Genomic DNA, 15,035 nt, shown 5'->3' on the forward strand with positions numbered 1-15,035 from the left:
AAAAAGAGAAAAAAAGTTTTCAGAACTTTTTGGAAAGACAGAAAAAACTTTTTAAACTTTTAAGAACTTTTTGAAAGTTTTAGAAGTACTTTTCAGCACTTAGAAAAGAGTGAAAAGAGGAAATGCAAAACTTTTTGGCTATGTGTATATACACTGACCTTGTTTTGTATATTTTTCTCTTATGAAAAGTACAATGACAAGAGTGGTAAGTAGTCTCAAAGCACTTATCCCACCGCTGCACAACCAATGTAGGAGGCTGGTCTGGCTTGTAGTGAGTACCAAGGGGTACTTGCACCTTGCACCAGGCCCAGTTATCCCTTATTAGTGTATAGGGTGTCTAGCAGCTTAGGCTGATAGATAATGGTAGCTTAGCAGAGCAGCTCAGGCTGAACTAGGAGACGTGTGAAGCTACTACAGTACCACTTAGTGTCATATGCACAATATCATAAGAAAACACAATACACAGTTATACTAAAAATAAAGGTACTTTATTTTTATGACAATATGCCAAAGTATCTTAGAGTGTACCCTCAGAAAGAGGATAGGAAATATACACAAGATATATATACACAATAGCAAAAATATGCAGTATAGTCTTAGAAAACAGTGCAAACAATGTATAATTACAATAGGATGCAATGGGGAAACATAGGGATAGGGGCAACACAAACCATATACTCCAAAAGTGGAATGTGAACCACGAATGGACCCCAAACCTATGTGACCTTGTAGAGGGTCGCTGGGACTATTAGAAAATAGTGAGAGTTAGAAACATAACCCTCCCCCAGACCCTGAAAAGTGAGTGCAAAGTGCACCAAAGTTCCCCTAAGGACAAAATAGTCGTGTTAGAGGGAAAATGCAAGGAAAACACAAATCAGCAATGCAACAACGATGGATTCCTGTCTGAAGGTACCTGTGGAACAAGGGGACCAAGTCCAAAAGTCACAAGCAGCTCGGAGATGGGCAGATGCCCAAGAAATGCCAGCGGTTGGTGCAAGGAAGCTCTTACTAGGCTGAAGAACTGTGAATACTGCAGGAACGACAAGGGCTAGAGACTTCCCCTTTGGAGGATGGATCCCCCACGCCTTGGAGAGTCGTGCAGAAGTGTTTTCCCGCCGGATGGACGCCAACAAGCCTTGCTACACGCAAATCGTGCGTTTGGCGTTTTTGGACGCTGCTGGGGCCCAGGAGGGACCAGGAGGTCGCAAATTGGACCTGCAGAGAGAGGGGACGTCGAGCAAGACAAGGAGCCCTCACTGAAGCAGGTAGCACCCGGAGAAGTGCCAGAAACAGGCACTACGAGGATGCGTGAAACGGTGCTCGCCGAAGTTGCACAAAGGAGTCCCACGTCGCCGGAGACCAACTTAGAAAGTCGTGCAATGCAGGTTAGAGTGCCGTGGACCCAGGCTTGGCTGTGCACGAAGGATTTCCGCCGGAAGTGCACAGGGGCCGGAGAAGCTTGCAAAGTCGCGGTTCCCAGCAATGCAGCCCAGCGAGGTGAGGCAAGGACTTACCTCCACCAAACTTGGGCTGAAGAGTCACTGGACTGTGGGGGTCACTTGGACGGTGTCGCTGGATTCGAGGGACCTCGCTCGTCGTGCTGAGAGGAGACCCAAGGGACCGGAGATGCAGCTTTTTGGTGCCTGCGGTTGCAGGGGGAAGATTCCGTCGACCCACGGGAGATTTCTTCGGAGCTTCTGGTGCAGAGAGGAGGCAGACTACCCCCACAGCATGCACAAGCAGGAAAACAGTCGAGAAGGCGGCAGGATCAGCGTTACAGAGTTGCAGTAGTCGTCTTTGCTACTATGTTGCAGGTTTGCAGGCTTCCAGCGCGGTCAGCGGTCGATTCCTTATCAGAAGGTGAAGAGGGAGATGCAGAGGAACTCGGCTGAGCTCATGCATTCGTTATCTAAAGTTTCCCCAGAGACAGAGACCCTAAATAGCCAGAAAAGAGGGTTTGGCTACCTAGGAGAGAGGAAAGGCTACTTACACCTGAAGGAGCCTATCACAAGGAGTCTCTGACGTCACCTGGTGGCACTGGCCACTCAGAGCAGTCCAGTGTGCCAGCAGCACCTCTGTTTCCAAGATGGCAGAGGTCTGGAGCACACTGGAGGAGCTCTGGACACCCCCCAGGGGAGGTGCAGGTCAGGGGAGTGGTCACTCCCCTTTCCTTTGTCCAGTTTCACGCCAGAGCAGGGGCTAAGGGGTCCCTGAACCGGTGTAGACTGGCTTATGCAGAATTGGGCACATCTGTGCCCAACAAAGCATTTCCAGAGGCTGGGGGAGGCTACTCCTCCCCTGCCTTCACACCATTTTCCAAAGGGAGAGGGTGTCACACCCTCTCTCAGAGGAAGTTCTTTGTTCTGCCATCCTGGGCCAGGCCTGGCTGGACCCCAGGAGGGCAGCTGCCTGTCTGAGGGGTTGGCAGCAGCAGCAGCTGCAGTGAAACCCCAGGAAGGGCAGTCTGGCAGTACCAGGGTCTGTGCTACAGACCACTGGGATCATGGAATTGTACCAACAATGCCAGGATGGCATAGAGGGGGCAATTCCATGATCATAGACATGTTACATGGCCATATTCGGAGTTACCATGGTGAAGCTACATATAGGTAGTGTCCTATATGTAGTGCACGCGTGTAATGGTGTCCCTGCACTCACAAAGTTCAGTGAATTGGTTCTGAACAATGTGGGGGCACCTTGGCTAGTGCCAGGGTGCCCTCACACTAAGTAACTTTGCACCTAACCTTTACCAGGTAAAGGTTAGACATATAGGTGACTTATAAGTTACTTAAGTGCAGTGTAAAATGGCTGTGAAATAACGTGGACGTTATTTCACTCAGGCTGCAGTGGCAGGCCTGTGTAAGAATTGTCAGAGCTCCCTATGGGTGGCAAAAGAAATGCTGCAGCCCATAGGGATCTCCTGGAACCCCAATACCCTGGGTACCTCAGTACCATATACTAGGGAATTATAAGGGTGTTCCAGTAAGCCAATGTAAATTGGTAAAATTGGTCACTAGCCTGTTAGTGACAATTTGAAAGTAATGAGAGAGCATAACCACTGAGGTTCTGGTTAGCAGAGCCTCAGTGAGACAGTTAGGCACCACACAGGGAACATTTACATGCACACCTATGAGCACTGGGGCCCTGTGTGACAGGGTCCCAGTGACACATACATATAGGCCACAAACCTATGAGCACTGGGGTCCTGACTAGCAGGATCCCAGTGACACATAACAACCATACTGAAAACATGGTGTTTTCACTATGAGCACTGAGGCCTGGCTATCAGGATCCCAGTGAGACAGTGAAAACAGTGACAAACACCCTGACATACACTCACAAACAGGCCAAAAGTGGGGGTAACAAGGCTAGAAAGAGGCTACCTTCTCACATTTATCCACTGGAAAGTTGCCTAAAAGTAAAGCAGTTGCCTAGAAGCCCTGCTTTGCATTGCGTTGCGTTGCTTAGCTCCAAAGGGGCGTTACATGGGTGGTACATGCGTGTTCCCGTGCAACCACCATGCTTTTTGATGCAAAACCCCATCTACCAAAATTGTTTTGATACATTTTTATTGTTTTATTAAAGGTGAAACTATCACAGTAAAGCCTGACACAAAGCCACAGTCCTCAACTGATACCTTCACTAGCACAATCAACGTAGTCGTCATCATTCCGTAGTGGACACAGGGGCTTTGCCACATCAACGTTTTGACGACATGTCAACAACGGTGGTCTCACACCATTTGTTCCCAGTTTTACCACATTTGGCTGGACCGCCCGGGCCTCAAAGACTGTTGTTTCCTGCTGGGAGCACCAGTCCACCCCGCGTTTCCACTGCTACAACATTGGGAGTTTGGAGACTTTCCAGTGCGCTGCAATGTCTCGTTTAGCAACCAGCAGGGCTGTCCCCATGAAGGCACGATCCGCCAAGGTACCCCCAACCCCTTGAGTGCGCCCAGAAGGATCAGTAGCATGGACAGTTCAGTCTCAATATTCAGAACATAGGAGGCCTCAGCTACCACAGTCTCCCAATATTGTGTTATGATTGGACAGGACCACATAATGTGCAAGAAGTCAGCTGGGACCCGCGAGCAGCGAGAACAACGCAGGGCCAGCTGGAAGTCCAGCCTTGAATAACCTGTCAGGAGGGAGGTATGCACAGTGTACGTAGTACGTCTGCACAAGACGAAGCCGTGAGGACATTGTCAATACTCTAGGGGCCATCAGAGCACCCCCCAATCATCATCATCATCATCATCTAGCTCTCTCAGCCACCCCTCCCGAGATCGGAGGGTTGTCGGGGTGTCTGGAGCATGGATCATCAGGGTGCAATACAGTTGGGACACGTTTCCTTTGCCTAAGGTGCCCATCATGACCTTGGTCCCTACTGGGCTGAACTCCAGGATCGATGTGTCCAGTGGAACATATACTCGTAGAGTGTGGCGCAATTGCAGGTATTTGTTAAACTGCGTTCTAGACAAGGGGTATGTCTGTTGGAGCTCTTGAAAAGAAGACCTATGTGTGCCCTTCCAAACCTCTACTAGGAGTGTGATGCCAATGGCATCCCACCGACCTAACCCCCCCAACACCGCTACATGGCTCAGTCAGGTGCCATGCGACAGGGGAGTCTGTTGAGTGAGTTTAGTCTACCATCCAGAGTGTTGGGTCACTGTACAGCCTTGCCATAATGCAGGGAAAACCCAGGGTTAGGAGCTCTAGTTGAAAGGCTGGGTCGGCTCACACACCACTGAGCAAGTCGATATCTATGAGAAGTTGTGAAGCCAGATAACACAAGTATAAATTGGCCATGCCAAGGCCGCCGTTACAAGGGGCACATTGATAGGTCGGGAATGCTAAACGGGGTCACATGTCATCATGCCACAAGCACCTTTTCGTCATAGAATCCATTTCTGTGAACCAGTGTCTGGAAATTATTTGTGAGACATTTTGTGAAAGGTAAAGAAATCTGGGCAATATCATCATTTTATATAGCGCTATCATCCCCATGATGCTCAGTGGGAGTGTCTGCCATTTCTGGAGTCCTCTTTGATCTTGCAAGTGAGGGGTGTAACATTGAGGGACCACATCAGTGTGGGGTTCAGGGCCACTCAGATGCCTAGATACGGGAAACTGAGGCGTTGAATCGGAATTGTGGTTTGCCAGTTTGTGCAGTCCTGCAAGGGCGTTAGTGGGACTAGCACTGACTTGGTCAGATTAACAGTAAGACCCGAGGCCTCTGCAAAGAGACCCAGGAGCTGCAGGCATGGAGGGCCGCTGCTAGCTGGGTCTGCAAAGTACAAGGGGACGTCGTCCGCATAAAGTGCAATGCAGTCTTTCAGTCCAGTGGGCCATGGCCATCCTTTTATTTGCGCATTGCATCTCAGGAGCCTCACCAAGGGTTTGATGGCTAGTGCAAAAAGGAGCGGGGACAGGGGACAACACTGCAGGGTCCGTTGTCTTATATGGAATACAGTGGAGACCACCCCATTAATTTCAACTTGTGTGGATGTAGTGGAGTATCCAGGCCAGGCCATGAAATAAGGGTCCAAATCCCACTCTCTCCAGCACATAGGTCAGGTAACCCCAGTCGACTCTATCAAAGGCTTTTTCAAAGTCTGTGAGGAGTAGCGTGAGCTGGGGTGATGAGATGATGATGAGACAGAGCCACATGGAGTCATCCTAGACAATGTCTTGTACTGGTAGGCACAAAGCCGCATTGGTCTGGGTGAATTAAGGACCAGAGGACACAGCACAGACGAGTAGCTAGGATGGTGGAAAAAAATCGTTATTTCCACGTTGATAAGGGATATGGGTCGATAGGCTGCCAGGAGACTGGCGGGGGAGCGTCTTTTGTATTACTACAATCATAGCCTGATCGAGATGTTATGGTATGTTATGTTATAAAATTTGTAAAGCGCATGGCTACACTAGGGCTTCCCAGGGCTTCCCAGCGCTAACAGACAGCGACCAGACCTCAGCAGTGAAAACGCCAGATCTAAAACAGCCAAGTTTTCAGTGCCTTGCAAAAATTGTATTCATGGCTTACAAGCCGCAGTCTGGATGGAAGGGAGTTCCATAACTTAGCTCCCAAATATGCCATTGTGGCACCACCCCATCTGGCTTTTTTTACTCTGGGTAAGGTTGCCAGGGCTGCTGAGGCCGATCTAAGATCTCTATTAGGCCTGTAGAAGGAGACAAGGTTCTTTAGAAGCGGAGGACCTCTATTGTACAAGGACCTGTGTATACAGCACAAAGCTTTAAAGTTTATGCGCTGTTCCACAGGCAACTAGTGTAACTCAACCAGTCCTGATTTTACAGAGGTGCATCTGGGGATACCTAGGAGAAGGCGGGCTGCTGCATTTTGTACCCGCTGCAGTTTCTTCTTTACGTATAACGGAGAACCAAGGAATAGACCATTGCCATAATCAAGTCTGGAGAGAATAATAGCCTGAATAAGGAGCCTTCTTGCTAGAGATGGGAGAATATTAAAGATCTTCCTCAAAAGTCTCAGTAGGCCAAAACAAGTGGCCGATACATGCCTAGCATGCTTTTCCATTGTTAACAGGGGATCCAGCCATATCCCTAAACTCTTGATATGTTTCTTTCGGGGGGGAGAGATGTTCCTCCAGGGCGTTGGGAAACTTCAATGGCTTTCCTGGACCCGATTCCGGGCCCAAGATCATTAGCTCCGTTGTATCCTTCTATAATTGCAGCCTACTGTCCGTCATCCATCCTGAGACTGCTTGTAGACAGGAGGCCAGTGAGGCGCCTTCCAGAGCAAAGTTTGATGAGACGGAGACCACCAATTGGGTGTCATCTGCGTAAGACTCCAATGATTGTCCAAAAGACTCCACCAGCGTGGCCAGAGGGGCCATATATATGTTAAAGAGTGTAGGGCTAAGCGAAGAGCCCTGTGGTACGCCGCAATTATAGTGGAGTATGTCTGAGAAATGAGAACGGTCAAGGACCTGAAATGATCTGCCCTCTAGAAAGGAGGTAAGCCATGCAAGGGCCGGACCCACAATTCCGCTATGCCTCATCCTTTGACCTAACACCTGATGGTCTACGGTGTCAAAAGCTGCACTCAAGTCAAGCAATATAACAACTGTGGTCCGCCCTGGTCCACGCACTTCCTAGCTTCTTCCATAACTGTGATAAGCACTGTTTCTGTACTCTGGGTGGGGTGAAGGTGGTTGTTTTCGTCTAGAAAGGTGGAGAGTTGAGTGTTGATATGCTTGTCTAAAAATTTAGCCGGAGTGGGCAACAGGGAAATAGGTCTGTAGTTCTTAAGTGCTGCTGCATCCACAGTAGGTTTCTTTAGCAACAGCTTAACTATGGCGGGCTTCCACTGACCGGGAACTACTCCCTGGATATTGATTCATTCAGGATTTCCGTTAAAACCGGGACTATTGCTACGATCCTCGGGCTAGTATCTGAGGGGGGGCTGGATCCAGAGGAGATCCTGACTTAAGTGAATTAAGAAGCTCTGCAACCTGTACCTGGGAAAAAGGGTGAACTGGGAGATCCGGAGGAAAGGAACCAGTTTGTGCTGCCTCCTTGTTAAGGTAAATCGGTGGAAGATGAGTACGTCTCTGCATTTACTGTAGAATTCTATCGTGTAGCTGTGAGGGCCAGAAGCTTTACCCGTAGCCATCGCTGAGATGGCCTCGCCAATCTCACACACTGTGATGCGTTCCACCAGCCTTCATCACTAAGTCGGAGACAGGTGGCGGATTGGCACCTTCCCAACAAGAGGGGTTACCAGTTTGGCTGGTCGACGTGGAGAGGCAGCGTAAAGTGATGAGTAGTAGCCGTCAAAGGCTTGGGCGATAGCAGGTGATGTGCAATGGGAGTGACCCACACCATCAACTACCGCAGGTATGACTCCGCTGGCTAGCGGCAGAGATGCCAGCCAGTACAGCAATTTCTCATTTTTGTCACCTCAACAAAATACCTGTGCCATGGAGGCATGCCAGATCTGTTTTGCTGCTGCAAGGGAGAGGAATCGGATCTCTTCCTGGAGCAGTGTTATTTGTCTCGTGGTGGCGCTGCGTGGTGGGGGAAAGCTATGTTTCCAGGTGAAGGGCGTGGGTCTCAAGTCATGTAATGTGTAGGTGTCTTTCACTTCCACCATTCTCAGGGTTCTCCTGGCATAGCCCCAGTTAGTAGCCTTACATACCGGCCAATTGCACTGTCCCAACATTAGTTCGAAAACATTGTGTGATCTCTTGTTGTACATCGCGGGCGAAGGATTAGTCTTGGAGATGCCAAGCGTTAAGTTGTCACATGGGGCGCCTGGTTGTACAGGAATCGCCGATGCGCAGGAGAATCAGAGAATGATCAGATATCCCCCATAGGAATATCTGAATGTGGGACAAGGAGAGAATATATGAAGCAGGCATGAAGAGCATATCTATACAGGTGTGTGTATGGTGGGCCACATATGTGTGCATGTACTTCCGCTATCTAGGATACCAGAGTCTCCATGCGTCACAGAGACCTAGGTTGGTAACCCATTTGTGGACGATCTGGCGTGCCTCGATAGAGGACTGTTTATATAGGCTTGCATCAATGTATGACAGTTATACAGGCTTGCCTCAGTTTAAGACGCTCTATACAGACTTGCCTCAGTGTAGGATACTCCATACAGGCTTGCCTCAGTGTATGACAGTCTATACAGGCTTGCTTTAACATAGAAGGGTCTTTGCAGGTTTGCTTTAGTGTACGCTGACCTATTCAGGCGTACCTCAGTGCAGGACGGTCTATGCAGGTGTGTCTCGTATAGGAGGGTTTGTGTAGGCTTGTGTCAGGGTATGACAGTCTATACAGGCTGGCCTCAGTGTAAGACGCTCTATACAGGCTGGCCTCAGTGCTGGCTGCTCTATACAGGCTTGCCCCAGTGTAGGACGCACTCTGCAGGCTTGCCTGACTGTAGGCCACTCTATAGAGGCTTGCCTTAGTGTAGGCCCCCAGTGCAGGACCCTCTATACAGGATTGCCTCAGCATAGGACCCTCTATATAGGCTTGCCTCAGTGTAGGACGCTCTATACAGACTTGCCTCAGTGTAGGACCCTCTATACAGGCTTGCCTGCTTCAGTGTAGGACCCTCTATACAGGCTGGCCTCAGTGTAGGACACACCATTCAGGCTGGCCTCAGTGTAGGATACTCTATACAGGCTGGCCTCGTGTAGGCCACTCCATACAGGTTTGCCTCAGTGTAGGACCCTCCATACTGGCTGGCCTTAGTGTAGGATATTCCATACAGGCTAGCCCCAGTGTAGGATACTCTATACAGGCTGGCCTCGGTGTAGGCTACTCCATACAGGCTTGCCTCAGTGTAGGACCCTCCATACATGCTGGCCTTAGTGTAGGATATTCCATACAGGCTGGCCTCAGTGTATGATACTCTATACAGGTTGGCCTCAGTGTAGGCCACTCCATACAGGCTTGCCTCAGTGTAGGACGGTCCATACAGGCTTGCCTCAGTGGAGGATGCTCTATACAGGCTGACCCCAGTGTAGGACACTATACAGGCTTGCCTCGGTGTAGGACGCTCCATACAGACTGGCCTCAGTGTAGGACCCTCTATGCAGGTTTGCCTCAGTGTAGGACGCTCCATACAGGCTTGCCTCAGTGTAGACCGCTCCATACATGCTTGCCTCAGTGTAGGGCGTTCCATAGAGGCTTGCCTCAGTGTAAGACAGTCTATACTGGCTTGCCTCAGCGCAGATCAGTTTGTACAGACTTGACTCAGTGTAGACCAGTTCATACAGGCTTGACTCAGTGTAGACCAGTTTATACAGGCTTGCCTCAGTGTAGGCCAGTTTATAGAGGCTTGCCTCAGCTTAGGCCACTCTATACAGGCTTGCCTCAGTGTAGACCAGTTTTTACAGGCTTGACTCTGTGTAGACCAGTTTATACAGGCTTGCCTCAGTGTAGACCAGTTTATATAGGCTTGCCTCAGTATAGGCCACTCTATACAGGGTAGCCTCAGTGTAGACCAGTTTATAAAGGCTTGACTCGGTGTAGACCAGTTTATGCAGGCTTGACTCGGTGTAGACCAGTTTATACAGGCTTGACTCAGTATACTGCACTCTATTCAGCGTAGCCTCAGTGTAGACCAGTTTATACAGGCTTGCCCCAGAGTAGACCAGTTTATACAGGCTTGACTCAGTGTAGACCAGTTGATACAGGCTTGACTCTGTGTAGACCAGTCTATACTTGCTTGCCTCAGGGCAGAACAGCTTATACAGGCCTGACTCAGTGTAGACCAGTTTACAGAGGCTTACAGGCTCGAGTCGTAGGCCACTCTATACAGGGTAGCCTCAGTGGAGACCAGTTTATGCAGACTTGACTCGGTGTAGACCAGTTTATACAGGCTGGACTCTGTGTAGACCAGTTTATACAAGCTTGACTAGGTGTAGGCCAGTTTATACAGGCTTGACTCAGTGTAGACCAGTTTATACAGGCTTGCCCCAGAGTAGACCAGTTTATACAGGCTTGCCTCAGTGTAGACCAGTTTACACAGGCTTGACTCCGTGTAGACTAGTTTATACAGGCTTGAATAGGTGTAGACCAGTTTATACAGGCTTGCCCCAGAGTAGACCAGTTTATACAGGCTTGCCTCAGTGTAGACCAGTTTATACAGGTTTGACTCGGTGTAGACCAGTTTATACAAGCTTGACTAGGTGTAGGCTGCTCTATACAGACGTGCCTCAAATGCTGGTTCTATGTTAAATCTCTCCTTAATCAACATGATCTCTCACTGGGGGAATGTCTTGGTGGATCCAGAGAACATAGTACAAATATTTTACTGGTTTTAATATTTTATTTCTGGCTATCCCCATGAGCTTGGAGCAAAAAGGGGGCAGTGGAATACAATCAACACCTTAAACTCACACAGTGTTCTGTCACAACAAGTTGCTATTCCCAGTTGTTGAAGGTAACCGCCTGCACTAGTCTTTGTAGCTCACCGTGGCAAAGATGAGGCCTTTCTCACACTGATGGTGTCACCTTCACAGGCAGGACTTCAAAAACAGAGGTCAAGTAATTTCATGATGTTACTAGAGCCACAGCAGGTCTCAACTACATCCTGTATTCAGAGAACTTTTATACATATGAACATTATTGTATACTTTACTATGAGTAACACTAGTGTGGGGTAGAAGCCATCTGATGGGTGAGCTGTCCTCAAGTACGACTGATTCTGCCCCAACTCTATTGCCATTGGAGATGGGAGACTGGCACATCACTGATTCTTCCCCAGCACTGGAGGTGTTTCAAAGGTGGTCCTAACATGTGACGGATTCTTCCCTGCGCTAGTAATTATTTGATTACTGACATCTGACTGAATATGAACCAGCCCCACCATCCTTTCGGAGGCGAGCTGGTCATTCTTTACAGTGTGTGCTCAATCCTCCAATCCTAGTGCCAGAATAATGAACCACCCACGTCAGCTGCTATACCCTCAGCCTGTCTGGACCTTTGAGTCAGCAGCATTCTGAGACCTGCAGGACAGGGTTGGACTTCCAAGTCTGCAAGTGAAACACTACTGGCTAGTAAGGCTGCAATGCCTGGTTTGCACTTGTCATGGGACCTCATGCATATACCTGCCTGGTCCGCAGGCCTGTCAACCTTTCAGCCTAGAGAGAGGCAGTCATACATACAATAAAAGAAACAATATGGAATTAGCAGGACACATCAGACAAGTATTGCTCTATACAGCTCCTTCAACACTGCACTGAACGCTGCATTTACACGGTGTCGTCCGAGCTGTGATCTGAATCACGCCCAGCACAGACGGGCTCAGAGCCAGGTCACTGAAAGAAGGGCACAGGCTTGCATAGGTCTAGAAATTCACTGGCAAAGCAAGTTACTCATTGCTTGTGTCTAGGAGAGGTCAAACAACTGCCCTTCACTGAATAGTAGCTTCAGTAAAAGCAGGAAAGAACAATTTTCTAGGTCTGACAAGCATTTTAATATGTCCTGTTGCAACTGCAGCCTGCTGTTTTAGCCTCCTGGTGTTCAATAATCTGTTTTTAATGAGAGCAAATATCACAGAGTAGAAATGCTGTGTTGGTCATTGGCAAATTTCCATTCTCCACAGACCCTTCCTTTAATTTGCTAGCAAACCTAATTTAACAATGCAACAGAACCCTTGGCCCGTTCACCAGCATCTTTAAATCATTTTAACTTTTCTCTCTTGTGCATGCAGTCTCTGATGCTTTACAAAAAAGGGTTCTGGTTCAGAAAGTTTTTAGGATGTTCAAGGCACTCGGATGGTCTTCCTTCTGAGTGGAGCTGTCGATGCCTTTCAAGAGCTCCAATGGGGCAGAAGCCTTTGTCACATTCTGTATTTTTATAGATTTGTGGGGTCTCTCTTTTTCGTGGTCTTGAGTTGTTGTGGAGAGCAGGAATTGCCAGTGGCACATTGTCCCTGGCCACAGGTCTTACAGGTATAGGGTGCGATCCTTATGTGAACTCGCTGGTGCTTGACAAGAGACTGCGTGTTGCCATAGCTGGAGCAGCATTCCGAGCACTTGTAGGGCTTCTCGCCCGTGTGTCGTCGTAAGTGTCGAATCAGGAAGGAGCTTTTGATGAAGCTCTTCTCACATTCAGTACAGGGATAGGGTTTCTCTCCTGTGTGTAACCTCTTGTGTAAAGCTAATTCTGTAGTCCGGCTGAATCTCTTTCCGCATTCATCACACGGGAAGGGTTTTTCTCCGCTGTGCGTTTTCTGATGCGCTTTCAGCGACGACTGGACAGCAAAGCTTTGATCACATTCACTGCAAGCAAAGGGTTTCTCTCTGGTGTGAGTTCTGCTGTGCTTCAGCATTGTGCATCGGAGGCTGAACCGCTGGCCGCATTCCTCACATGAATACGGCCTCTCCTCGGTGTGCATAAAGTGATGGTTCACAAGCCCCGATTTAGAGGCAAAACACTTCGGACACTCAGTGCACTGATAAGGCTTTTCTCCTGTGTGTATTTTTAGATGTCTAAAGAGACATGAGCGGACACCAAATTTCTTTCCACATTCCTGACAAATATGGGGCCTTTCCCCTGAGTGACGTCTCAGGTGAGTCTGAAGCAGCGCTTTTTCAGTGAAGGCTTTGTCACACTGACTGCAGGGGTACGGCTTAATCTTCATGTGGAGCTTTTGATGCCGTGCCAGGGCCGAGCCGTCATTAAACCTGCGTTCACATGTACTACATGGGTAGGGTTTCACATATGAATGGACTGCCTGGTGTTTTGTAAGATAGTTTTTTTCGGCAAAACATTTCCCACATTGAGAGCACTGATGGGGTTTCTCTCCTGTGTGCAACCGCTGATGTCTTACCAAGGTTGGCTTGTCAGCAAAGTTCTTCCCACATTCACTACACACATATGGTCGTTCCCTTTGATTATGTATTCTTTGGTGCTTTAACAAAACTGAGCGAACATAAAATCTCTTCCCACATTCCTTACACAGATGGGGTTTCACTCCTTTGTGCATCATCTGATGTCGCACAAGCACTGAGCGGACTGTGAACCTTTTCCCACATTCGCCACATTCATATGGTTTCTCTCCTGTATGATTTCTCATATGGACAAGTAGTTCTGAGCTGAGACAGAAACTTTTCTTACATTCACTGCATGCATATGGCTTCTCCCCTTTATGCTTTTTTGTATGTGTTACAAGAACTGCTTTTATGCTGAAATCTTTCCCACATTCAGTACATTTATACGGCTTCTCTCCTGTGTGGTTCCTCATGTGTATAGTTAGTTGCGTATTTCGAGTAAAACTTCGCTCGCATTTATCACACTTGAAAGATTTCTCTCTAGCGTTGACTTCTGCACGAGATATATTATTTTGGCCGATGTCCACATTTTTCTCATGTCTGTTCGATTTCCCATTCTTTTCGGCTGTTGTCCTCGAGTTGGGATTTTTACGGGTACGCATTATTCATTGATTTACAAATCCTGTCACCAAACTCTACTTCAAAGATTTCCCCCCTTAACAAATTCAGATGTTTTATGAGACTAGATTTATAAGAAGATGTTTTTGCACATCCGGGCACTTCTAAGGTTGTTTGAGTGTCTCCTGGACTCACTCTCCGGAGTATTTTCTATTGCTCCGTTCTTCAACTTGGACTAAGCTCTTCATGAACTTCCTGATGTTTTATGATATCTACACTGATGGTGAAAGATTCCTATGTTCATTCTTCAGGTTGAACATTCACTCATATCTGTTTTACAGACGATGGAGGGATCGTCCCTCTTTTGACTGGACACTCCTGTTTCACATGCGACTCTCTGGATAAGAATCCTTTCCTTGGTAGGAGTTCTAGATGAGACATCTTCCGGAATCTGTCATACTTCTGTTTCCTGAAACATTTAAACATTAACATTATTACAAAGCCATATGGGCAAGACAATGATTGTCATTTAATTAATGAGGCATATTGGGTTCAACAATGATCAATCCTGAGCGGAAACGTAATTTATACTGAAAGGTCAGGTTTGCTCATTTCGGTATATACATATATATTTCGCCATCCCACTTCTATCACGTTAAGAGGGAAAATCACATTGTGAACTAGCTTAGGCAAAGCCAACAGGTCTTACATTTCAAAGGTGTTAGCTGACCTTTTGGCTTGGCCAATGCTTCCTGCTGATGTGTCCGCATCATCAAAATGGAGAAAAAGGTTGCTGCTGATGCTGAACAGCAAAAAACTAAATAGAAGAACATGAAATTGGCATGTTCCGGCACGATCACCTGTGCATACTTAGCCATGCATGTGCATACTCAACTCATCCATCGAATCAGCTACGTACCCTAACAACTGGAAACAAACAGGAGTCAAACCCCTCCTCAAGAAGCCCTCCACGACTCCAAAGACCTCAAACACTACAGACCAATCGCCATGCTCCCTTTCCCGGCTAAAGTACTTGAAAAACCTATCATATCTGGAAGACAACAACCTCCTGCACCCAACACAATCTGGATTCCACTTCAATCACAGCACTGAAATGGCGCTGATTGCCGCCGCCGCTGAT

The 15,035-nt window shown here is 48.0% G+C and overlaps 2 protein-coding genes across 9 annotated transcripts in view; both read right to left on the bottom strand.

Moving 5' to 3' along the window:
* Positions 1–9,141: 9,141 nt before the first annotated feature.
* LOC138291655 (uncharacterized protein slr1851-like) lies at positions 9,142–9,558 on the bottom strand. The gene has a single exon (XM_069230325.1). The coding sequence runs from the start codon at positions 9,556–9,558 to the stop codon at positions 9,142–9,144; it is 417 nt and encodes a 138-aa protein (XP_069086426.1).
* A 1,249-nt stretch (positions 9,559–10,807) lies between these two features.
* Positions 10,808–15,035, bottom strand: part of LOC138246648 (zinc finger protein 271-like) — a 55,952-nt gene continuing 51,724 nt past the window's right edge. For all 8 annotated transcript variants that reach the window (XM_069201604.1, XM_069201683.1, XM_069201543.1 and 5 more), the window contains one exon: positions 10,808–14,363. In XM_069201604.1, coding sequence (XP_069057705.1) covers positions 12,358–13,938 — 1,581 coding nt within the window. In that variant the 5' untranslated portion in view covers positions 13,939–14,363 and the 3' untranslated portion in view covers positions 10,808–12,357. The remainder of the gene's footprint in view (positions 14,364–15,035) is intronic.

Source organism: Pleurodeles waltl, chromosome 1_1 (assembly GCF_031143425.1).
Source record: "Pleurodeles waltl isolate 20211129_DDA chromosome 1_1, aPleWal1.hap1.20221129, whole genome shotgun sequence".
Classification (NCBI taxonomy): domain Eukaryota; kingdom Metazoa; phylum Chordata; class Amphibia; order Caudata; family Salamandridae; genus Pleurodeles; species Pleurodeles waltl.